We start from the raw sequence: 26,171 nt of genomic DNA, 5'->3' as shown, positions 1-26,171 counted from the left end.
TTGACCGGCTGGGACCCTTTCTGATAAGTGACTGTCCAGTATCTCATCTTTTTACAGGACCTGTACCAGTGATTGACCAGGTCCATCTCTGTCTATAGGATCTGTACAAGTGACTGGCAGAAACCCTTCTGTTTACAGGAACTGTATCAGTGACAGGCCAAACCCCTTTTTACAGGAACTTTTCGAATTGTGCACCACAACAAAACAAGAGGCATAGCTTTAAAATTGTCTCTCAAAACAGGCATACCAGCATCATAGATCAACTTCTATTTTAGACTGATGGCAATCTTGGCCTTTGCAATGGAGTCCTCCTGAAATAAGGTTTTGAACCCAAAGCAAAATCTTTGATGGATGGAATCTATCTCCAATAAATCTTCCATTGATTGTTTTAATTTTCCTTCTGATTCTATTATAGTTGAATGAGCTTGTGGTTGGGGATACCAACGGGAAATTATATGTGTATAAGAGCGATGATTGTAAGCCGTGGATTACCCGATCTTGCATAGGGATGGTATGTATTGAAGCTTTGTGTTCACTGTTGGGCTATTCCTTTTGTTAATAAAGCAGGCTGATTCATTTTCATCCTTTCTTCCCTTTGTATTCATTCAAGTGCCAAAAAGAACACGACATTTGAAAGTTTGAAATAAAAAAAATACTTTCTCCAATTATTTCATTACTGTTCTTTCTATGCTTGGAATGGTAGAATATGGGTTCTTGCCTATAAATTCCAATAAAGTGGGGGACCAAACCTCAGTCCTGCTCTTATGGGGAGGCATAGAGCTGAGGGCACTGATTTGCTACAGAGAGATTGTCTTCACTGGCCTGCTTTTAAGTGGTGTCCAGTTAAATTGAAGCATTTGCAGAGAGAATCCAAGGGGTATGAAGTGCAGAAATAGCCATTTGCTGGAGGAGAGTGGGTGCCTATTTCATTCGTTTCACTGTATTTTGAAAAGATGGTTCGTCCTGGAGCTGATAGCCTTATGATTTTATTCCTTTCATACTTGTATTATTTGTAAAGTTTCTATTCCAAGACGTTGGCCACCATTTTTCAACAGAAGAAATGCCAGTTTTCTTCCTTCCTTGTCACAGGCACACTCTTTCAGATGAGGACTTTGTTTGCTTGAAAATGTGGATTGTAAAAGATCCCATGACCCTATTTGAAGAAGAGCAGGGAATGTTTCTTGTGTCCTGACCAACATTCCTGCCATTAAAAAGAGGTCATTTCTTTAATTTGCAGTTTGTGAGATCTTGCTGTTTACAAATTGATTGCCATATCACTTACATAACAGTGACTGTACTCAAAAGTAATTCATTAGATGTGAAGTACTTTGGGACATCCTCAGGATGTTATAAGACTATATGAATGCAAGTTTTTTTCCCCCTCTCCTCTTGTTTTTCTCTCTCTCTAAATTGAAATAAAAGAATTTAGAATGTAATAATTGTTGATTTGAAGAGTTTCAAATATAAAAATAATTCTCTCTCTCATTGAAATACTGAAGTGAATATAAATAACCAGGTTTAGATTTGTAACATCTTAATCTCCAGAATATTTTCTACGCTTGAATAATGTTTTGATAGTATGGTCAGTCAATGAAGCTTTCCTGTAGAAAGAATGTGATTTGAATCCCAAAATTTGTTTCAAATTGTAAATTTAAAAAATATAACTGTCCAGATAAATGCCCTCACACATAGGTGCTTATACTTCTACTTCTTAGTGCTCATCAGTAATTTCCTTCTCTTTCAAAGAGGAGGGCTAAGTATGCGATTTTTACATTTTCTTTATGAAATGATAAAACACGTTTTGTAAAGTCACTGTACAGTTTTTCCACATGGTACATTTTTGAGAATACATTGGCAGATTTAGAGCTGTCACTATAGACAGTCCACACTTGAGAAATTGGATTTGAATAAAATTCCCCATTGCTTATAATGGGGAAACAATTTGGGCATGCTAAGTAACTATATATTGCCAAATTGATGTTACTGGGTAAAAGTGTGACTTCATGTGCTCAGCTGACTTTTATCTGTTTGTAGGTAACTTGCGTTGGTGTAGGAGACATCTGCAACAAAGGGAAGGTATGATATCTCTTGCATTGACCTTCGAAACTGATTGGTAATAGTTTCTTTGAGAAATATGTAATTTTTGGGACCACAGTCGATTTCAGAGATGAAGGTAGCTGGGAAAATGTTTTCTGTAACAACAAAATGTAGTAAATCATGAACTTTTGAAATAAAAATAGGAAATGCTAGAAACACTCAGCATGTCAGCAGCATCTGTGAGGAGGGAAACAGAGTTAACGTTTCAGGTCGATGACTTTTCATCAGAACTTTTATTTCTATCTGAGGTGACTTTCATAGGAAAAACTATCTAGTAGTTTATATATAAAAGTCACGTATAGTGCACTTGGGAGGGTATCTCACTTCAAGGGTAGTCATCACATCGTAAGATCCCACACCTCAAAGTGTATTCATAGGACAAAAATCAGATTAACGTAAACATCAAAATTTAGAAACTAAGAAATCACAAAACAACAATTTATTAAGTGTACAATGCTGATTAGCGTTTTCTAGCTAAATTTGGATTTTAGCCAATCAGCAACAAACTCAAAATGAAGCAGTGACCACTTCCTTTACTAAACAGCCACCAATCGACAATGAGCAATACAAGAAAATTGATCAATCAAATCGCTCAGTAGTTTTTTTTTCAAAATTGTTTTACAGCCATGTTGCTTTCCGATCCACCACATTATATAGATCCAATAACGAAATTTATAACTTACATAAAATTTCATCATTATTTTTTTATAAATATAACCTTTTCATGAACTTATATTGTAGGTTAGAACTTCTGCATTAATTTTTCTCTGGAGAGGCCTCGGCTTGAGTTCTGTTCAGTCTCTGAACTAACCATCCACCTCTATCTTAACTTGCCATTGTTTTCCTCGTATATTTACCAGCTTGGTATCCCACACTATCTCTTTTTCAACCTCTGTGAATGTGTAGTTTGTCGGCAGCTCTCACTGCCCCATTGCACATGTGTGAGTTGAGCCCTGGACTTTCCTTTCTGGTCTGATCTGACTCCTGACTGCTGGTGCTGCCAATGTCATCAGTCCAACTACAGCTGGTGCTGCTGCTCCATGAGCATCTCCATGGAGATTCAATGATAAATATATGGAATAATTATAAAACAGGCATAACAACAATAATATTGAGAAATGCAATCAGAATTATAACCCAGCAATGATCAATAAATACATATAGCACACAGGAATTATATTCTGAATAATAGTCAGAGCTGCATGTTCTGGCTTCAACTCCCTCCTAACCCAGGCCTTCCCTCGTGCAAATGCAACAAGATAACTCAATCTAATATCCCACCATACCGCCCACGCTCCCAGAAAGAAATTAGATAATTTCTGTGGCTATCCAAAGTTTGGAACTCTGATTCTGTCTCCAGGTCATTGCCAGGAAAGTATGAAAGAAACAGAAAAAATATGTATACAAGGAAATATTTTCTGAATACTGTGAGCAGGAGGCACAGGAGTGGAACAAGCACTGGAAAATCTTCCTGCTGACCTTGCAGACGAGCCAAAAGTGGTCATAGTGAAAATTAGCCAGAGCTTTAGTTATTTTACAATGCATTTAGATGGAGCCCAGTGCAGTTCTGTATTCTTTCAGAAGATATTATACTATGCGCATCCTTAATCTGTCTTGAGTGGGCCTGAAGGAAGCTCCATGGATGATTGGCTGGTGCGTGGGAAATCAGTCGAAGCAGCATTTCTTAAATGGCTGCTGTTTGCCATTAATGGGCAGGAGACTTTTTATTTTGACTAAAGTTTTGCTGGCAGGAGAAAACCATCAGCAGCAGGAAATGTTGACCGAGCTGCATGCCTCATAAATGTCTGGAAGCATGAATGTGAACAAAATTTACCCCCATTAATCAGTTCTCGTTGTAGGAGATGCAGTAAAGAGTAGCTCTCTTTGGAACAGAAGTCCACCCTCCTATGAAAGCAAAGGCCAAATATGGAGAAAGAAAGAATGAGTATCTCAGGTCTACTGCAGTTGAAAACATATATATGGCAGAAGTTTTATGGTATCTGGAGAAGTGCCAAAGTAAATGTATCTATTTTTGCATACATTACTTTCCTATTAAGGCATAGTTTGCATGAGACAAATTTGTGAGCTACAAGGCAACATAATTGAAGTGTTTAAAATTATGAAAGGATGGAACAGGGTAGATAGAAGCAGATTGTTTTCAGTAGTTGAGTGGTCAAGAACGAGGGGCCATAGATATAAGATTAACCATAAGAGACTTAGAACTGAGGGCAGGAGAAACTTCTTCACACAGTGAGTGTGTGCTTGCACGTGCAAGGAAACTGACATACAAGATATAGAGATAACTTTTTTCCTCTTTCTACACTCTTATTGCACACATATACAAATATATTTCATTATGGCACACAAATGTTATATATACTTCCTGTATGTTTCCCACTTATTTTCTGTAACATTTTTTGTCACATTTTGTTAATAATATCCTTATTGTAATAAAATAACATATTTTGACTCATTGTAAGCAATAGCATCCGAGATCTACTAATATATAGAAACATTACTGTTTGAAATATGACAGAGCCCTGCTTCTGTAACAATTATCACTGATCATTCTATATAGTTCCTCAAGAACACAATTACAATTCTATTCCTGGAAATATAAAGATGGCAAAAGAGAGGCCAGAGTTTTGAGAGGAAACCTTATGCTTGATAGTGATCAATGAGGTAGATCAAGGCGTCTAGCTAACGTGATATCCACGTGAAAGTACAGTCCATTAACTAATGGCTTTAGACACATTGAATATATGAGCTCCCGTTCTCCATACTCCCAACTGAGATATGAACCCTAACTTCTTGTAGTTCCAGTGGTAGATGAGGGGAATAAATGATAGGAGTAGTAGCGAGATGCCCATCAATGTAAATCTCAAGGACATCCACAATCCTATCCCTCACCTTTGACTCACTTTCAGCCATGCACACACTCAGGATGAACCTACCACCACTGCCGAATACAGCTTCCTATTGGGAGCTCGCTCCATCAAGAATAATTTTCAAGTGTGGCCAATCTATTATATAGAACATATTATACAGAGAAATTGAAATGCATCCTACACCAACTAAAGAACTTAAACTAGAGAGTTGTCGACCAACCAGATCACAGAATCATAGAAATTTACAGCACGGAAGGAAGCCACTTTGGCCTATCGTGTCCGCACTGGCCGACCAGGAGCTATCCAGCCTAATCCCACTTTCCAGCTCCTGGTCCGTAGCCCTGTAGGTTACGGCACTTCAAGTGCACAGCCAAGTATTTTATTTAATGTGGTGAGGGTTTCTGCCTCTACCACCCTTTTAGGTTGTGAGTTCAAGACCTCCACCACCCTCTGGGTAAAGGAATTTCCCTTCATATCTCCTCTAAACCTCCCCCCAATTACTTTAAATCTATGCCCCCTGGTTGTTGATCCCTCTGCCAAGGGAAACAAGTCCTTCCTGTCCACTCTATCCAGGCCCCTCATAATTTTATACAGGTCTTCGCTCAGTCTCGTCTGTTCCAGCGGGGCCGAAATTCACTGTCCCGGGAGGGACCGTTACTGCAGGTTTTCGGCAGCCAATCTGCAAAATCGATTGGGCGACGTGTTCTGCTCTATTGGGCCCACCCCCCCGAAGCATATTCAGTGCGGGGGATTTTTCAGGGGTGAGCACTTCCGCCGGAATCGGCCGAATGAAGACACGGCAACGGGCTTGCAGCCGCGGTGATGTCATCAGGGCACGCACCGCTGCTTCGTGGCCATGCCACCCATATTGAACTTTTAAAATGGAAGAGTGTTTTTGAACAGTACCCCCGCCGGTACACTTTGCTGTGATACGTGACACTGCTGGAAGAGGACAACGGAGGATTCTCGTGACCGGGGGTATTTTTGCTGATAACTTTTGCTCTTTATTTTTTGTTTCTGTTGAACCTGCTGAGTGCTATTTAGAATTTTTGGAAAAGTTTTCAGGACTTTGAGCTCTGACTCATTAGTGGAGGTCAGTAGGCTTCATTCTGTGCTCCAGAGGCCTGCTTGTCAGAGTGCAGCCTTCAAGCACAATGGGACCAGTGTTGGCAGGGGAACGCCTGGTACACCTTGTAAGATGCAGGGCAGCACGCAGGAGAAGGCGGCGCCGTTAGCAACGTACAGAGGGGCAGCGGGCAAGGAGGCAGCAGTAATGCCTGCCCAAAATCCTGAAGGGCCTGCAGATGTGCTCAGACCTGCACGTAGAGAACGTTTCCAGGAGGGAGATGGCGTCAGGAGGAGGGTCAGGCACGCTGACCCTGCCCCACCACATACTGGGCCAGGAGCCTTGCCAGCAACAGCCTGCAGAGGCACGCCACCATGAGGAGGACTAGGGAGATGACCATCATCCAGCTGCCATGAGAGGTGGCCAACACAGAGATGGGGGAAGGAGGCCTTGCCCTCAAAGGATCTACTGACCTCAGTTCTCCTTCCTCCAGCTCAGTGATGAGCTGTGCCTGTGAAGGCTGAGATTCAGAAAGGAGGTACTGAGGGAGCTATACAATGTGTTGTGGCAAGATCTCGAGCCTCACACAAGGCTCAGGACCACCCTGAGCTTAGCTTTGAACTTCTATGCGACGGGGTCTTTCCAGTCTGCTACTGCAGATATTGGCAACATTTCTCAATTCTCTGCTCATCGCTCCATCCGGCAGGTTATCTGTTATGTATGTAACTATGTAATACTGGCCACCAGTGGGTGCGACTGTTGGAGTCCTAATGGTCACCTGCACACACGTGCAGGGCCAGTATAAAAGGTTGGCTGCCATGTTGTTTAGGCACTCTGGAGTTGTAATAAAGACTAAGGTTACACTAAGTTTGGCTCACAGTACTCAGCCTTGTGGAATCCTTCTATACACAACAACTGGCGACGAGTAACAGAATACAAACCTTCACACAACCATGGCTGCCGTTGGAATATTAGAGAGATTCGTAGCGGGTGATCATTGGGAAGCCCTTGTCGAGCATCTCGACCAGTACTTCGTGGCCAACGAGCTGGAAGGAGACACTAACACGGCCAAGCGCAGGGCGGTTCTCCTCGCCATCTGTGGGCCTAAAATATACGGCCTCATCAAGAATCTGCTCGCATCGACAAAACCAACGGAGAAGGAATATACAGAGTTGTGCACGCTGGCTCGGGACCACCTCAAGTCGAAAGAGAGTATCCTCATGGCCAGATATCATTTTTACATGTACCATCGCTCTGGGGACCAGGACCTGGCGGATTATGTCGCCGACCTGAGATGCCTCGCGGGACCTTGCGATTTTGGAGCTGCGTTGGGGCAAATGTTGCGAGACTTTTTTGTGCTGGGCATCAGCCACGAGGTTATTTTTCGAAAGCTGCTGGCTGCCGAAACTCTAGACCTGAGCAGGGCCATCGCGATCGCCCAGGCATGCATGGCCACTGACGATAACACCAAACAGATATCTTCTCCACATCGAAGCTCACCGGCAAGTACTGTGCATAAAATGACATCGCTAGCAGGCCGAACTGCATATGGCAGGGCCTATACATCTGCGGCTGCAAGACCTGTGATGACTCTGAGTCCGCCATCAGAAGTGAATGTGAATCCATTAGCACCATGTTGGCGCAGCGGAGGTAATCATCGGGCCCATCAATGTCGATTCGAGCATTACGTGTGCAAAGGCTGTGCAACGATGAGGCATCTCCAGCGAATGTGCAAACATGCTGCGACATACCACGTGGCAGAGGATGATTGATCCGGCGTGGATCACGCAGCACAGGCAACTCAACCAGAGGAAGAAGTGTATGGGATACATACCTTCACCACCAAGAGCCCTCCGATAATGCTGAAAGTCAACTTAAATGGAATTCCAGTATCCATGGAGTTGGACATTTGTGCGAGTCAGTCAATAATGAGCCAGAAGGCTTTCAAGAAACTGGAGCAATAAAGCATAAAGTCCCAAACTGAGCCTGATTAATGCAAAGCTGCATACCTACACCAAAGAGCTCATACCAATCATTGGAAATGCGGCAGTGAAGGTATCATATGATGGAGCTGTGCATGACTTGTCATTGTGGATTGTTCCAGGTAATAGCCCAACGCTGTTCGGCAGAAGCTGGCAAGAAAAGATTAGATGGAATTGGAACGACATCAAAGCACTATCTTCAGTGGATGACGCCTCGTGTGCTCAAGTGCTGAGCAAGTTTCCCTCGCTATTCGAACCGGGCACCGGCAACTTCACAGGCGCCAAGGTACAGATCCATCTAGATCCCGATGCACAGCCCGTCCATCACAAGGCTCGGGCGGTTCCGTACATGATGAGGGAGAAAGTCGAGATCAAACTGGACAGACTCCAATGTGAAGGAATCATATCGCCAGTCGAGTTCAACGAGTGGGCCAGTCCAATTGTTCCGGTGTTGAAAAGCAATGGCACGGTTAGAATCTGTGGAGACTACAAGGTAACGATTAACCGAGTCTCACTATAGGACCAGTACCCGCTGCCCAAGGCGGATGACCTGTTCGCAACGTTAGCGGGGGGGGAAGTCGTTCACCAAGTTGGACCTAACCTCTGCCTACATGACACAGGAGCTGGCTGAATCTTCGAAAAGACTGATGTGCATCAACATGCACAAAGGGCTGTTTATATACCACAGATGCCCTTTCGGGATTCACTTGGCTGCAGCCATTTTTCAGAGAAACATGGAAAGTTTGCTGAAATCTGTTCCGCGCACTGTTGTGTTTCAAGACGACATCCTGATCACCGGTTGTGACAGCATCGAACATCTACACAACCTGGAAGAGGTTCTAAGTCACCTAGACAGAGTGGGATTCGGGCTGAAACACTCCAAGTGTGTTTTCTTGGCACCAGAAGTCGAATTTTTGGGGAGAAAGATTGCAGCAGACGGCATCAGGCCCATGGACTCAAAGACAGAGGCCATCAAGAATGCACCCAGGCCATCAAGAATGCACCCAGGCCACAGAATGTGACGGAGCTGCGTTCGTTCCTGAGACTCCTCAACTATTTCGGTAACTTTCTAACCGGGTTGAGCATGTTGTTAGAGCCTTTGCACATGTTGCTACGTAAGGGTGACGACTGGGTTTGGGGCAAATCTCAAGACACAGCCTTTGAGAAGGCCAGGAACCTGCTATGTTCAAATAAGTTACTTGTACACTATGACCCATGTAAACGTTTAGTGCTAGCTTGTGATGCCTCATCGTATGGGGTCGGCTGTGTGTTACAGCAAGCCAATGTATTGGGCAACCTCCAACCGGTTGCATACCCGTCTAGATTTCTGTATAAGGCTGAGAGAGCCTATAGTATGGTCGAGAAAGAGGCATTAGCATGTGTATATGGGGTTAAGACAATGCACCAATACCTTGAGCTTGCAACTGACATTTCGCTGTTTTCAGAGAGCATAGATATAAACACCAATGCTTCGTCCCGCATCCAAAGATGGGTACTAACATTATCCGCTGAAAACTGTGCCGATGCTCTCAGCCGGCTCCCATTACCCACCACTGGGGTTGAAATGGCGCAGCCCGCAGACTTGCTACTCGTCATAGATGCTTTTGAGAGCGAGGAGTCACCCGTCTCAGCTCACCAGATCAGGACCTGGACCAGCCAGGATCCTGTGCTATCATTAGTAAAGAGTTGCTTCCTAAATGGGAACTGGTCAGCCGTTCTTGGGGAAATGCAAGATGAAATTAAGCCGTTTCACCGATGCAAAGATGAAATGCCCATCCAGTCGGATTGTCTCTTATGAGGTAATCACATGGTTTTGCCGAAAAAAGGCAGGGAAACATTTATATGCGACCTACACAGTACCCACCCAGGCATTGTCATGATGAAGGCAATTGCCAGGTCGCATGTTTGGTGGCCCGGCATTAACTCGGACTTGGAGTCATGCGTGCTTCAGTGGCACGCTTGCTCGCAACTGAGCAATGCACCAAGGGAGGCTCCACTGAGTCTGTGGTCATGGCCCTCCAAACTGTGGTCCAGGATCCACGTGTATTTTGCCGGCCCCTTTCTAGGAATGGTGTTTTTAGTAGTTGTGGACGCTTACTCCAAATGGATTGAATGCGTAATCATGTCATCCAGCATGTCCACAGTCACCATTGAAAGCCTCCGGGCCATGTTCGCCACCCATGGCTTGCCCGACATCCTTGTCAGCGACAATGGACCGTGTTTCACCAGCTCAGAATTCAATGTGTTTATGACCGCAATGGCATCAAGCATGTCAGGTCTGCTCCATTTAAGCACGCGTCTAACGGTCAAGTGGAGCGGGCTGTCTAAACAATCAAGCAGAGCATGAAACACGTGACGGACGGCTCCCTGCAGACCCGCTTGTCTCACATTCTCAGTTACTGGACGCGACCCCACTCGCTCACCGGGGTTCCCTCCAGCATAATTGTTAATGAAGAGAGCCCTCAAAACCAGGCTCTTCCTAGTCCACCCGGATCTTAATGATCACGTGGAAACCCGGCGACACCAGCAGAACATGTACCACGATCGTGCGGTTGTTTCACGTGACATTGATAACGACCCTGTGTTTACGATCATGGTCCCAAGTGGGTTGCTAGCACTGTTTTGGCTAAGGAAGCGAATAGGGTGTTTATAATCAACCTGTTAAATGGCCAAACGTGCAGAAAGCATCTAGATCAGACCAAATTACAATTTACTGACAACAGGAACGACTTGAAGAGGACATCACCATCGATGATCCACCAACACACACCCAACCAGCAATCGACTTCGCTGTCAATCACGAGGATGAGCCCACCGTTCCTGACAGTCCGGTCAAACCAGCCGCAGTGCAGTGCAGCAATAGTCCGACCAACTCACACACGCCAGTGTTTGAACTTAAACGATCAACCAGGGAGCGAAGGGCTCCGGATCGCCTCAACTTATAAATAACTTGTACTGAAGACTTTGGGGGGGGAATAAGTGATGTTATGTATGTAACTATGTAATACTTGCCACCAGAGGGCGCGACTGTTAGTCCTAATGGTCACCTGCACACACGTGCAAGGCCAGTATAAAAGGTTGGCTGCCATGTTGTTTAGGCACTCTGGAGTTGTAATAAAGAAGACTAAGGTCACACTAAGTTTAGCTCACAGCCTCGTGGAGTCCTTCTATACACATTATTGATGCACTGTACAGGAGAAGAGTGGAGTACACCTCATTCCCGATGACTAGGGACAAGCAGATGGAGCGGCAGGCCGGATTTGCCTGCATTGCAGGGTTCCCGAGGGTGCAGGGTGCGACGAACTGCACGCACGTTAGGCTGAGGGTGCCACAACACCACCCCGAGATCTTTGAGCGCGTAGAACCCCTTACGGTTGACATTGTGCAGCTCGTGTGTGACCACCAGCATCGGATCCTGGCAGTTGATGCGAGGTACCCAGGCAGCAGCCACGATTTGTTCTTTCTGCGCCAGATCAGTGTGCCCACCCTCTTCACCGGCCAAATCAGGATTGTGGTTGGCTGCTTGGCAACAAGGGATATCCCCTGTCCAGTTGACTGTTTGCTCACTGCGGAACCCCAGGATAGTGGCAGAGCTCATTCTGGCACCAGGTGCATCGTCAAGCACTGTATTGGGATCCTCAAGCAGAGGTTCCGTTGCCTGAACCGGTCTGGTGGCACCTTGCAGTACTCTCCTGAACGGGTCTCCATATTCGTAGTGGTCTGCTGCATGCTGCACAACCTGGCCCTCATGAGGGGACAGCCGCTGTAGGTTGAGCCAGCAGCACCACCTGATGATGAGGAGGCATGGGAGGAGGAGGAGGCGCAGGAGGAGAAGGATCCTTGTCGCCACCCAGCTAGGGGACGTCGTCTCCATCGCAACCCTGCAAGGGAGGTGCAGCTACGTCTGATAGCTGCATGATTCATATAATCTCATCCACACATGACCCTTCAACTCCCAATTTCCATGGCCAACCCAATGAGTGCCTTCACACAGAATTGCCCACTCCCAAATGAAGCACCTGGCCAGATATATGTGCCAAAAATAAAGATTTACCAAATGATCAAAGTCAGTGCAAAAAACAACAGAATCAGAAAAGACTACCATCAGCTACAACAAGCTGTGTGGCTCTTTGTCAACTGGTGCGGACACGATGGGCCGAAATGTCGTCCTCCTGCGCTGTAAATTTCTATGTTTCTAATAATTTTTTACCCCTGTTCATCTCTTTATAACCGCTCTTAGGCTTAGTGTTGGGATATGCACGTTTAAGTGTCTCCCCTTTGGCTGCATCGTGGGTTTGGGAAGGCTGCTTTGGTGGTTGTGTGGGAGCTACAGATGTCCTTGTCAGACACCCTCGAACACGTTTGGGCCTAGAAGGGACGGGTGCAGACTGGCCAGCACCCTCCTGCGAGGGTGCAGTCTGGCGTGGCTTGGGTGTGGTCATGCACGGAGACAGTGGCAGAGTGGCAGGTTTGGGGCCAGGAATGTTGTGATCCTGAGAGACCACATCATCAGGATCCTGGTCCGAGGAGCCTGAGTCACTCACCGGGAGAGGCACACTATCACCAGCACCAAGCTGAGGGAGGTCAGATCGGTGCTATGGCGCAACACAGGAAGGTCCCCCGTGGCCCGTGGCGAACGCAACACAGGTGTCGGGTGGCACCGAGCTGAGATTGCATGAGAGCAGCCAGAGTCTCAAAGCCAGCAGACATGGCAGTAATTTGACGCTCCATGACAGCAGTAAGACGCTCCGTGGCCTGTAGCCCAGAGTGCATAGAGCATTCTGAGCTTCCAGGGCTGTGGCCATCCTCTCCGATCCAGCACCAATGTGCTTGTTCCCTCACACCTGTGCTGAAATGGTAGCTGCCACATCACCTGCAGGTTGCAACATCACAGTTGGTTCTGCACGGTCACTCTGGGAATCCACCATCACCTGCACACTGGCAATGATGGGCTCTATGGTGAGCTGTCGACTATGCAGGAGGTGGACTCCTCCATACTCCTGACTACTTCCGACAGCCTCTCTGGCACCCTTGTCAGTGCCCCAAACATCTGGAAATGCATGGCCTCCACCCTTCGTTCGTTCGCCGCTACATCGATGGCATCATCTGAGTCCTTGTCAGCAGAACTCCAGTGCGGAATCGCCCCCCTAAGACAGATGGCCTGTGCGGTTGCCTAGCCCTGTCACCATAGTGCAGCCCGCTAGTCCCCAGTGCAGAGCCCTGTACCACCTCATCTATATCACACCGCGCACTCTCAGTATGTGAGCTGGCATGTGTTGGTGGAAGCAGTGACTTGTTGGTGCCATCAGTGTCCTCCTCTTCCTCCTCTGTGTCATCCCCAAACAAGAGAGTGATGTGAAAGCTCACAGCAGGGCTTGAACCCTCAATGTCGTCACTGCTGAGACTTGAGATTTCAGGGATTAAGACGAGAAGGGTGTGATGCAGACCTGCAGATACTGTGCAACATCTCTCGTCACTGGTGACTGTGCTCAGTGTGCTGGCACTCAGTCTGTCATCTGCAAGCATAGATGGGAGAAGGGCTGCCGTGTGGGGGATGAAGGCATGGAGGATGCAACTAGTAGACTTCCATGAAGGAAAGGAACAGTAGGCGCTGGCGCATTCAAGGAGCGATCGCATTAAAGGAGGGTCTTCGCTTACCCACATCAGCGTCAGCACTACCCTGGCCCACAGGGAACATACCATGTCCGCCAACCAGCGCCTCAGCCCTCTCCTCCAGGAGTGTGAGGACCTGCATGTCTGCCTCACCACCACCAGTCCTCCTTTGCTCAGCTCTATTGTGAGCCAGTTTAACCTGCAAAAGAAAGCATGGTTGGTGAGCACCACTGTGATGACGCATCAGAAATGAGTGCACAAGTGTTTGTCCCTGATATGCAGCTGTAAGTGTGAGATGAATGGAGCCTCCATTGCGAGAAAACACACACATATGTATAGAGGTGTGAACAATACTTGAGTGACTAAACAGTGAGTATGGGAAATAAGAGAATGTTGAAGGAGAGGCTTGCAGATTCAAGGTCAGCAGTTGCTGGAAGAGGTGCTCACTTTCATGACACATTATGTCATGGAATCGTTTCCTGCACTGCATGGGAGTCCTCTGATGAATGGAGGTGCCCAAGACCTCCTCTGCTATCTCCCACCATGCATTAGTCAAGACCTGCCGGGTTGGTCTCCCAATGTCAGGATACAGCAGTCTCCTCCTGCCCTCTACACCTTGCATAAGGGTTTCCAGCTCTGCATCTGTGAAGTGGCTTGCCCTCCTTGTTCCTCTCACACCAGCCATCCTCGGGGCCTAACTGCAAACCCTTACCAAAGCCAAAATTCTCCAGTCCAGGCAACATTCTTGTAAATCTCCTCTGCAACCTTTCTAGTGCAATCATATCTTTCCTGTAATGTGGTGACCAGAAATGCATACAGTACTCCAGCTGCGGCCTAACCAGTGTTTTATACAGTTCAAGCATAACCTCCTTACTCTTGTATTCCATGCCTTGACTAATAAAGGCAAGTATTCCATATGCCTTCTTAACTATCTTATCTACCTGGCCTGCTACCTTCAGGGATCTGTGGACCTGCACTCCAAGGTCCCTTTGTTCCTCTACACTTTTCAGTGTCGTACCATTTAATGAGTATTCCCTTGCCTTGTTAGACCTCCACAAATGCATCATCTCGCACTTATCCGGATTGAATTCCATTTACCACTGTTCTGACCAGTACATTGATAATATCAACTACATAGCCTATTTTAGTGTCATCTGCAAATTTCTTAATCATACCCCCAACATTCAAGTCCAAGTCATTGATGTATACCACAAAAAGCAAGGGACCCAGTACTGAGCTCTGCAGAACCCCACTGGATACAGTCTTCCAGTCACAAAAACACCCATCAACCATTACCCTTTGCTTTCCTGCCTCTGAGCCAATTTTGGATCCAACTTGCCACTTTGCCCTGGATCCCATTGGCTATTACTTTCGTGACCAGTCTGCCATGTGGGACCTTATCATAAGCCTTGCTAAAATTCATATACATTACATCATACACACTTCCCTCATCGACCCTCCTTGTTACCTCCGTGAAAAATTCAATCAAGTTAGTCAGACACGATCTTCCCTTAACAAATCCATGCTGACTGTCCTTGATTAATCCATGTCTTTCCAAATGAAAATTTATCCTGTCCCTCAGGATTTTTTCCAATAATTTTCCCACCACTGAGGTTAGGCTGACTGGCCTGTAATTACTCGGTCTATTCCTTTCTCCTTTTTTAAACAAAGGTTACAACATTAGCAGTCCTCCAGTCCTCTGGCACCGCACCTGTAGCCAGAGAGGATTGGAAAATGATGGTCAGAGCCTCTGCTATTTCCTCTTTTGCTTCTCTTAACAGCCTGGGATACATTTCATTTGGGCCTGGTGATTTATCCACTTTCAAAGCTGCTAATCCCCTTAATATTTCCCCTCACTGTTTATCTCGTCTAATATTTCATACTCTGCCTCCCTCATTGCAAAGTCTGCATCGCCCCTCACATTTGTGAAAACAAATGCAAAGTATTCATTAAGAATCATACCCACGTCTTCTGCCTCCACATACAGATTTCTTTATGGTCTCTAATAGACCCCACTCATTCTCTAGTTATCCTCTTGTTCTTAATGTATTTATAAAACATCTTTGGATTTTCCCTGATTTTACTTGCCAACATTCTTTCATGCTCTCGCTTTGCTTTCCTGACATCTTTTTTAATTGCACCCCTGCACTTTTTATGCCCCTCTAGAGTTTCTGCAGTATTGAGTTCTCGGTATCTACCATAAGCTTCCCTTTTTTTCCTTATCTTACCCTGTATGTTTCTTGACATCCAGGGGGCTCTGGATTTGTTGGCCCTACCCTTTTTTTTAAGGGAACATACTTGCTCTGTACCCTCAAGATCTCCTCCTTGAATGTCTCCCACTGCTCTGACACTGATTTACTATCAAGTAGCCATTTCCAGTCCACTTTGGCCAAATCCCATCTCCGCTCAGCAAAATTGGCTTTACCCCAACTTTTATTTCTGGTCCACCTTTGTCCTTTTCCATAACTACCCTAAATCTTACTGAATTATGATCATAAGCACCAAAATGCTCTCCCACTGATACCCCTTTTCATTCCCCAAAACCAAGTCCAGAACCGCCCCCTCCCTTGTTGGGCTTGTTACATACTGGCTAAAGAAGTTCTCCTGAATGCATTTTATGAATTCCACACCCTCTGTACCATTTATACTATTTTTTTCCTGGTTAATATTAGGGTAGTTGAAATCCTCCACTATTACTGTTCGAAAGTTTTTGCACATTGCCCACATATTTGTTGTTCTATCTCCCTCTGACTGTTTGGGGGTCAATAGTACATTCCCAGTAGTGTGATTGCCCTTTTTTTTTCTTCAGTTCAACCCATATGGCCTCGTTTGATAATCACTTTAACATATCATCCCTTCTCACAGCTGTAATTGTTTCTTTAATGAATACTGTGACCCCTCCTCCTTTTTAACCCCTCCCCCTCTATCCCGTCTGAAAACCCTGTAACCAGGAATGTTGAGCTGCCATACCTGCCCTTCTTTCAGCCATGTCTCAGTAATACCTATAATATCGTACTCCCAAGTGTTCTCAGCTCATCTGCCCTGTTCCCTATACTACTTGCATTGAAGTATATACCATTTAGTGGTGCAAAACTCCCCTGTTGTCTATATTTTCCAACCCTTGTTTCCTGTCTCTTCCAAATTCACTTTATACTTTTCTGCTGCCCAATTCTAGTTTTGCTTCTCTCCCCACTGAATCTATTCTTTGTTTCCCATCCCCCTACCAAGCTTGTTGAAACCCTCCCCAACAGCACTAACGAGCCTTTCTGCGAGGATACTGGTCCCGGCTCTGTTGAGGTGCAACCCGTCCGGCTTGTACAGGTCCCACCTCCTCCAGAAACTGTCCCAATGTCTCAGGAATCTAAAGCCCTCCCGCCTGCATGGTGTTGTGGAAAAATATTTCCGAGACTGTATAATATATAAAGAGAGGTTTATTAAATCGGAGACAAAGCTTTGGGAGAAGTGTTAAAGACCCCTATCTTTGAACCAGCTTCTCAATTTGGTATCTCCAGTGAGGTTCTTTTATCTTACAAATTACGTCACTTTACATCACATGTTTTAGCACTAGTCCTTAAGTCTAATCATCGCATTACAAGGTTTGCAAAGCTTTTCATCCAAGGCTGAGTTCTTGATATAAACCAGCCTTCATTGTGACAGGGCATTATAAACGAGGGCAGGCCTTTTGGCACCAGTATAGACAAACATACGCAGCACTTATCTCTCCAGTCGTTCATTATCTCACTTTCCTATCTCCATAACTCAAGGCCAGCATACCTTGAAGTCAACTGTTTTTTTATATAAAGCATAATGCATCAGTATTGTTCCTTACAAAATTCATTAAAGGGGAAAATAAAAACAAATGTTTGGTCCCGTATACTAGTCAAGTATATGTCCAAAAATCCGCTCCAACAATATTCCCCCTTTTGGTCCTGGAGGATATTCACGAAATCCAGATGACCACAATGATAGTATCATATTGTCATATATTCGTCCTTTGGGGTATGTTACTTCCCTGATGTTCCATATGTCCACCTTGCCTGTAGCTCTAGGCTACCCTTCAAAGATAGTGGTCGGTGTCAACTTCGTCTGTTTCTTCATCCTTGGTGTCTTCAGGTATTTCCATCTTCTTCGGCGATTACACTGGCTACTGGCATCAGTCGAGCCATCATAACTTTACAGCAGATATCAAAACACCCGATAATCAGACAGCAAGTAATTATTATTACAACCAGAATAATTACTCCATGCATAAGATAAGACCCCCAGAATCCCCCTAACAGCCAGTCAAACCAGCCAGATCCTTCTGTTGTCGTGGATCATTTCTTTACCTCCCTTCTTATGTGATCAGCGAGGTTGGTTATGTTTTCTGAATTATCGGGAATGTAAGTGCAACATTCAGCTCCAATTAAGGCACATGTGCCCCCACTTTGTGCTAATATCTAGGGCCATTCGGTTCTGGAGTACCATTGTGCATATGGCTACCATTTCAGCCGTTATGCCCTCTATTGCTTCAGCAGTGTCGTTAACTGTCTGTTCCAGTACCCTCTCTAGGTTACGTAATTCATCTATGGTGCGTCCTATCCCGAATGGGAGCATCATGACCCCAAATAGCCTCTCTACCGGGATAAGATCTCGTCTTAGTCGACCTGGTGTCTGTACTTCTGCTAAAGTACGTACCCGTCTGACAAAAGGGGACCACATATCCCAAATAACAGGACCCCCTCCAGTCCTGTGGCAACCAGGGGTAGGCCTTGTGCCCGCACATAAAATAAGTGCCATTGTGTGCTGTTAGATTCGATCCCAATCTCTCTCTCAGCCCCCCATCGCCACCTAATCTTAGGGTCCCAGTCCTGGCTACTTGTCTGATTTTTTTCAAACCCTCTATTTCAAAGAACCCCTGGTTTGTTGTTTCGCTGGCTATTATGTTCCACCTGGCGAGGTTAAAGTATTGCGTACAAAACCTGTTTCCTCACCAGTCAGGTTTCTAGTGAAACAAATGTCAGCGGTGGGCCTTCCAACTCCTGAGGTGTTGGTCAAAACCAGGAACGGGGTCGTACCAACCTATTGTATTCCAGCTGGTAACCATCCGTCAGTGCATCCAAAAGGTAACCCCCCGATCTCCACGTTTCTTTATCCCCACTCTGGTTCCAAGTATCATTTACTTCCCCTGTACCGTTTTGTCGCATTACCCACTCCGCTACTTCCGAAATGTTAAGGGAGATTGACCTCAAAGGGATGCCTCCTTTGCTATGTATGGGGATGTGCGAACATACCCAGCAACTGGAAAAGTTCTCATTTTGCGCATAAACATAAGACATGTACAAAAAGGTATTCACATGTAACTTTCGTTTCGGTCTAGCTAGCAGGCCGGACCTAACACGAACTATGATAATCGCACCGATCGCAATATATAGTTTCACCTTATTACTCTATAATTAACAAATAGTCAAAGGCAAAATGGCCATATGGCTTGCTTGAAGAATCTCTCGCTGTCAATCTGTAAATAGACAAACAACAACAACTAATACGTGTGCTAAACGGCTGGTTCAAAAACCTTAAGCTGGGTCCGATGCTTCCATTGTCCGTTCCCTTTAACATCGATGCAGGCACAAATGTCCCTGCTCATTATAACCTCATACGGTCCTATCCATTTTTGGGGCAAACCCCGGTTTTCCCGGGAGGACCCTTACCATAACGCGACTTCCTGCCAACGGGACTTCAGGGAGCTTTGTAAGCTCTGCTTCCGCGTCTCTTTCTTCCTGATTGTCCCTAACTAATTTACGCATCCCTTTTAATTGAGTATTTAGTTCCAAAACATACCGTTTTATTTTGTCTTTTAATGGGCCTACATCGGCCCCCCCCGTTATGATGTTCTCTGGTAATTGCATCGCCCTTCCTGTCATTAGTTCATAAGGGGTTAATCCGGTTGTCCGGTTTGTCGTGGCTCTTAACTTCATTAATATAATGGGTAATACTTCTGTCCACGTTTTTCCTGACGTTTTCATGGCCTTTGCCAGGGCGTTCTTAAGGGTATGGTTCATGCGCTCTACCATCCCAGAACTCTGCGGGTGGTAGGGGATGTGGAATTTTTGTTTTATGCCCATCAGCTGGCATATTGTTTTTACAATTTTTTACCCCGATGAAGTGGGTGCCTTGGTCGGAATATCCTTGCCACTGTTGAGGCAGTGCAATCACGTGTGGGGAAAGCTTCCACCCACTGGGTAAATTGATCTATAATCACTAGGCAATATCTTTTCCCATGGGATGGAGGCAAAGGACCTGTGAAATCCATTTGTATGTGTTCCCATGGCCCCCGTGGACGGGGCTGGTATCCCATTTTAATTTTAATGGGCCTGCCTGGATTATATTGTGCGCATGTAACTCATCGATGGCAATATTTGGCAATGTCTCTCCCCATCCCTTTCCACCACCAATCTCTCCCAAGACTCCCGGTCATGGCCTCTCATCCTGAATGAGACAGGCCATGATGCAACTTCAATAAGGTATTCTGTATGCATTCAGGCGCCATTACCTTATGGTTTCGTCTCCAAACGTTATCCTTCCCTTGCGTTGCGCCCTGCTTTGTCCACATACCTATTTCCTCCTCAGAAGTGTCCTGGTGTAGTTTCTCAATACTTATCTGTTCATCTTGGGCCCCAGCGGCACTGACTTAATTTTAATAATTTAAAATCATTATCAATGGAGAGTTTTTTACCTCTTCAGATTCTTTTTTTTTTCCAATTAAACCAATATCTTTTTCACAGCTGATATCAACTGGTATTTAGTAAGTTATGTCTTTATCCATTGCAAACACCCCTTCTCCCCAATGCTGTCATATAATCGTGTACTACCCCGAATGCATATCTACTGTCCGTATAGATATTAACAATCTTATTTTCCGATAATTCCAGTGCCCGGGTGAGGGCTACCAGTTCTGCCACTTGAGCTGATGACCCCCCATTAATTCGCCCTGATTCAACTGTCTCTAGATCCTGGTTAACTACGGCCCATCCGGTACGAGGTAGTCCCTCTACGTATTTTCGTGAGCCGTCCACAAACAAGGTTTGTTCTGCGGTTTGAAGGGGGGCGTCTTTTATTCTATCCTCTTCCATATCCTCACATACCTCTTCGCAAAAGTGGGGTTCCCCTTCACCCATCATACCTTCTGCGGGGTTGTTTCCTACATCCCTAATTATGGTTACCGCTTTGTTGGGTGTTAAGAGGACTGCTTCCCACTTTGCCCGTCTCATATTAGATACGGTTCTCAGTTTTCCTGTGTTTAACATTTCTACCAATGTGTGTTTAGTGTGGAGAATGATGTTTCCAGTCATCACCACAGGCTCGCTTATTTTTACCGCCCAAGCTGCGCAATCTAGCGCGGCTATACATCTGGATAACCCAGTCATCACCGGGCTTTCGGTGGTAGAGTAATAGGCTATAGGTCTCCTTTTATCCCCGTGATCTTGGATGACCACGGCCATATAGAACCCACCTTCATTGTTACAGTGGATGTGGAAATCCTTGCCCATATCAGGCAGTCCCAATGCAGGTGCGGAGACTAGTTCTGACTTGAGTTTACTTATACGCCTGTTCTTGTTCAGGGCCCCACTCCCTCACGATTCTTGCATATGTAAAATCTCATGGGTATATATAAGTTATCAATTTCCACCAATTGGGTGGTGCTCAGGTAGGCCAGTGTGGGCCGTCCATCTATTCCGATTATCAGAGCCTTCTTGTCGGTGACGGGAAGGGGCATATTGGTAATGGATATTGAGGCTCCCGTGTCCACTAGCATCTTACACTGTCGGCCCCCTACTAGTGCAGACACAGATATCCTTCCCTCCTTTTTACTTTGTACAGGGGCCACCGGACATCACCGGGTGGCTTTGTGCGCCTGCCACTGCTGGTATTCCTGTTCTGACAGGGTCCTTGCCTTATTAGGATAGCCATTTTTACCATAGCATGTCACTTCCAGGTGCCCTTTCTTACCACAATACGTACATTGCTTTTCACTGCCTTTCCCTTTGCATTCCCTGGCAAAATGGCCCGGTTTTCCACAATTATGGCAAGTCCCCCTTTTCTGCCCTCCTCCTGTTCCCGTGGCAGAGATCTTTTCCTGCTTTATCTTTTTCTTTTCTAAACTGCTAAAGCTTACTGTTTTAGCCTTTTTCAAAAGTCCCTTTTACACCTTCACAGATAGCTCACCACTCGCCCAGGAGTTTGACCTGATACCTGAAGGTATTTCTAAATTTAAAACTCTTTTTCTTTTACTGAGCTAGAAGCTTTCGTGTCAAGGTTTTACACAAAGGAAAAATGGGAGTGTTTTAAAAGGCATTCTTTATCTCATTCCTAGACTAAATTTATGTCTTTCAACCCAATTGCATGTTTTCTTTCGACAAGTAAGTGAGAGTGTCAAATAAATTTTTTTTTACTACCGGGACCATGTATTTTTTTATCTTTTACTCAACAAACCTATCCTTTGTGCATTTCCTAGCTCCGTAACTTATCATCCGAATATATCCACACCTTCGTTTCTAACTTAAAATGTAATACCATAAGGTTCACAGTTTCTTAAACTTCCCACATACAGGACAACACTACGAAGGGTTAAAAAATGTTTTCACTCTGGTTGGAAAGAGTGGGTGGAGCTAAAACAGGCAGGCAACTCCACACCTTCCCAAGCAGGCTTTCATTCATTCCACAGTCAAAATCACTCGAGTACTCTCTTCATTCAAAATAGACACTCACAAAAGTCTCTCTTCATTCAACAAAGCTTATGTCTGGATCCATATGTCACTTAAGATAGTCACCATCAGCTTTTTTTATGGCATTACGTAATTACGCAAGTTACAATTAATGATAGGAATTAATTAATGACCCGGGCAGCCTGCGTTTTACATTCCCTTCCTTACCTTCCATGTTCGCCAGTCTCGGACGTTTCCCTTTGTTTCTGTAATACTCACGGCCACGACTACTCTGTGGAGACCCTTTGTCTTCGCAACAAAGTTAGCGTGTTTCCTTACCACCGGAGTTTTCGGCTCTAGGTTGGATTGATCAGTTCCCTTCCGCACCGACCTTATTTACTAAAGGGACAACTCAAACTGGTTAGTCAGCCTCTTCCTGTTATCTACTTACGTATCTTATACACTATCCCGTCGTGCCCGTACACCTCTCTTTTCAGTCTCTAACACCAGATTCCAGATACTGTCTTAAGTGATCACGTCTGATCGGACAGTATCCTGTCGTGACGCCATTTTGTTGTGGAAAAATATTTCTGAGACTGTATAATATATAAAGAGAGGTTTATTAAATCGGAGACAAAGCTTTGGGAGAAGTGTTAAAGACCCCTGTCTTTGAACCAGCTTCTCAATTTGGTATCTCCAGTGAGGTTCTTTTATCTTACAAATTACTTCACTTTACAGAATCAGGGGAAGTCATAACTGGGAACAAAGAAATGGCGGACCAATTGAACAAGTACTTTGGTTCGGTATTCACGAAGGAGGACACGAACAACCTTCCGGTTATAAAAGGGGTCGGGGGGTCTAGTAAGGAGGAGGAACTGAGGGAAATCCTTATTAGCCGGGAAATTGTGTTGGGGAAATTGATGGGATTGAAGGCCGATAAATCCCCAGGGCCTGATGGACTGCATCCCAGAGTACTTAAGGAGGTGGCCTTGGAAATAGTGGATGCGTTGACAGTCATTTTCCAACATTCCATTGACTCTGGATCAGTTCCTATGGAGTGGAGGGTAGCCAATGTAACCCCACTTTTTAAAAAAGGAGGGAGAGAGAAAACAGGGAATTATAGACCGGTCAGCCTGACATCGGTAGTGGGTAAAATGATGGAATCAATTATTAAGGATGTCATAGCAGTGCATTTGGAAAGAGGTGACATGATAGGTCCAAGTCAGCATGGATTTGTGAAAGGGAAATCATGCTTGACAAATCTTCTGGAATTTTTTGAGGATGTTTCCAGTAGAGTGGATAAGGGAGAACCAGTTGATGTGGTATATTTGGACTTTCAGAAGGCGTTCGACAAGGTCCCACACAAGAGATTGATGTGCAAAGTTAGAGCACATGGGATTGGGGGTAGTGTACTGACATGGATTGAGAACTGGTTGTCAGACAGGAAGCAAAGAGTAGGAGTAAATGGGTACTTTTCAGAATGGCAGGCAGTGACTAGTGGGGTACCGCAGGGTTCTGTGCTGGGGCCCCAGCTGTTTACACTGTACATTAATGATTTAGATGAGGGGATTGAGTGTAGTATCTCCAAGTTTGCGGATGACACTAAGTTGGGTGGCAGTGTGAGCTGCGAGGAGGATGCTGTGAGGCTGCAGAGCGACTTGGATAGGTTAGGTGAGTGGGCAAATGCATGGCAGATGAAGTATAATGTGGATAAATGTGAGGTTATCCACTTTGGTGGTAAAAACAGAGAGACAGACTATTATCTGAATGGTGACAGATTAGGAAAAGGGGAGGTGCAAAGAGACCTGGGTGTCATGGTACATCAGTCATTGAAGGTTGGCATGCAGGTGCAGCAGGCGGTTAAGAAAGCAAATGGCATGTTGGCCTTCATAGCAAGGGGATTTGAGTACAGGGGCAGGGAGGTGTTGCTACAGTTGTACAGGGCATTGGTGAGGCCACACCTGGAGTATTGTGTACAGTTTTGGTCTCCTAACCTGAGGAAGGACATTCTTGCTATTGAGGGAGTGCAGCGAAGGTTCACCAGACTGATTCCCGGGATGGCGGGACTGACCTATCAAGAAAGACTGGATCAACTGGGCTTGTATTCACTGGAGTTCAGAAGAATGAGAGGGGACCTCATAGAAACATATAAAATTCTGACGGGGTTAGACAGGTTAGATGCAGGAAGAATGTTCCCAATGTTGGGGAAGTCCAGAACCAGGGGTCACAGTCTAAGGATAAGGGGTAAGCCATTTAGGACCGAGATGCGGAGGAACTTCTTCACCCAGAGAGTGGTGAACCTGTGGAATTCTCTACCACAGAAAGTTGTTGAGGCCAATTCACTAAATATATTCAAAAAGGAGTTAGATGAGGTCCTTACTGCTAGGGGGATCAAGGGGTATGGCGAGAAAGCAGGAATGGGGTACTGAAGTTGAATGTTCAGCCATGAACTCATTGAATGGCGGTGCAGGCTAGAAGGGCCGAATGGCCTACTCCTGCACCTATTTTCTATGTTTCTATGTTTCTATCACATGTTTTAGCACTAGTCCTTAAGTCTAATCATCGCATTACAAGGTTTGCAAAGCTTTTCATCCAAGGCTGAGTTCTTGATATAAACCAGCCTTCATTGTGACAGGGCATTATAAACAAGAGCAGGCCTTTTGGCACCAGTATAGACAAACATACGCAGCACTTATCTCTCCAGTCGTTCATTATCTCACTTTCCTATCTCCATAACTCAAGGCCAGCATACCTTGAAGTCTAACTGTGTTTTTTTATATAAAGCATAATGCATCAGTATTGTCCCTTACAAAATTCATTAAAGGGGAAAATAAAAACAAATGTTTGGTCCCGTATACTAGTCAAGTATATGTCCAAAAATCCGCTCCAACAATGGGGTTTCACGATCACACTTTGCTTAAACACTGTTATTTGTGAGCTGGTGTATTCATTGACAGGTCAGCTCTAGCCTTTTCAAGTTAGTCATTTTTCCACAGGGCTGATGTGTAAAAGGGCACAAAGCAGACATTGAATTACAGACCCATTAGTCTGATTTTTAATACCATGTAAAATAATGGAACTGATCATCAGGAATAAACTTGAGGATTATCTGTACAATAATGATGTAGTAGATAGCAGTCAACATGAATTCAGTAGGAGAAGACTTGACCTGACCAACCTTCTTGACCTTTTTGGAAAGTGACATCCCAAGTAGAAATTGGAAAGCCCTATGACCTGGTGTACATAGAATTCCAAAAGACATTGACAAAGTTCCATATGAAAGGCAATTAGTTAAGTTCAAAGTGGTGGGATTCAGTTAAATATGGCCTATGGATAAAAAAATTGGCTGAAGGTTAGTAATAACAGGTACATATTAGTGGAGCTATGTTTAGATGGGAGGGATGCCTCAGAGAAACCACTCCTGTTTCTAATTTACATCAATACTTGGATTCAAAAACTCAATGCAAATTGATCAGCATTCGAGATGATACCAAACTAGGAAGGGCTTTAAATTCAGAAGAGAGATCTCAGAAATCATAAAATATATTAGACAAAATATGTAAGTGGCCGGAACAATGGCAGAGGAAATTTATTGTGAACAGGTGTAATGTACTGTACATTTGAAGGAAAAAAGGGCTACACAAGTACTCCATGAATAGTGTTGAAATAAGTAAGGATGAATTGAGACACCTAGGTGTCTTAGTGGACTTGATGCTCAACATGTCCAATTACCTTCTGTTTGGAGGAAATTGACCACAACTGAAGACAAGAAAGTGCCACCTCGGCTTCTGCTGTGAGGCATCAGCCAGGCACCTCAAACCCTTCAGCAAATAGGCTAGGA

At 45.0% G+C, this 26,171-nt stretch overlaps 1 protein-coding gene across 6 annotated transcripts in view; it reads left to right on the top strand.

The window, feature by feature from the left end:
* itfg2 (integrin alpha FG-GAP repeat containing 2) overlaps nucleotides 1-26,171 on the top strand; it is a 355,330-nt gene that overhangs the window by 37,809 nt on the left and 291,350 nt on the right. For 5 of the 6 annotated variants that reach the window (XM_070900459.1, XM_070900460.1, XM_070900462.1 and 2 more), the window contains exons 2-3: nucleotides 416-511; nucleotides 2,035-2,076. In XM_070900459.1, the coding sequence (XP_070756560.1) occupies nucleotides 416-511; nucleotides 2,035-2,076 (138 nt within the window). The remainder of the gene's footprint in view (nucleotides 1-415; nucleotides 512-2,034; nucleotides 2,077-26,171) is intronic. The other variant, XM_070900461.1, reaches the window with a different exon arrangement.

This window comes from Pristiophorus japonicus, chromosome 15 (genome assembly GCF_044704955.1).
Source record: "Pristiophorus japonicus isolate sPriJap1 chromosome 15, sPriJap1.hap1, whole genome shotgun sequence".
NCBI classification, from domain to species: domain Eukaryota; kingdom Metazoa; phylum Chordata; class Chondrichthyes; family Pristiophoridae; genus Pristiophorus; species Pristiophorus japonicus.
This window is presented reverse-complemented; position numbering and strand designations above follow the sequence as displayed.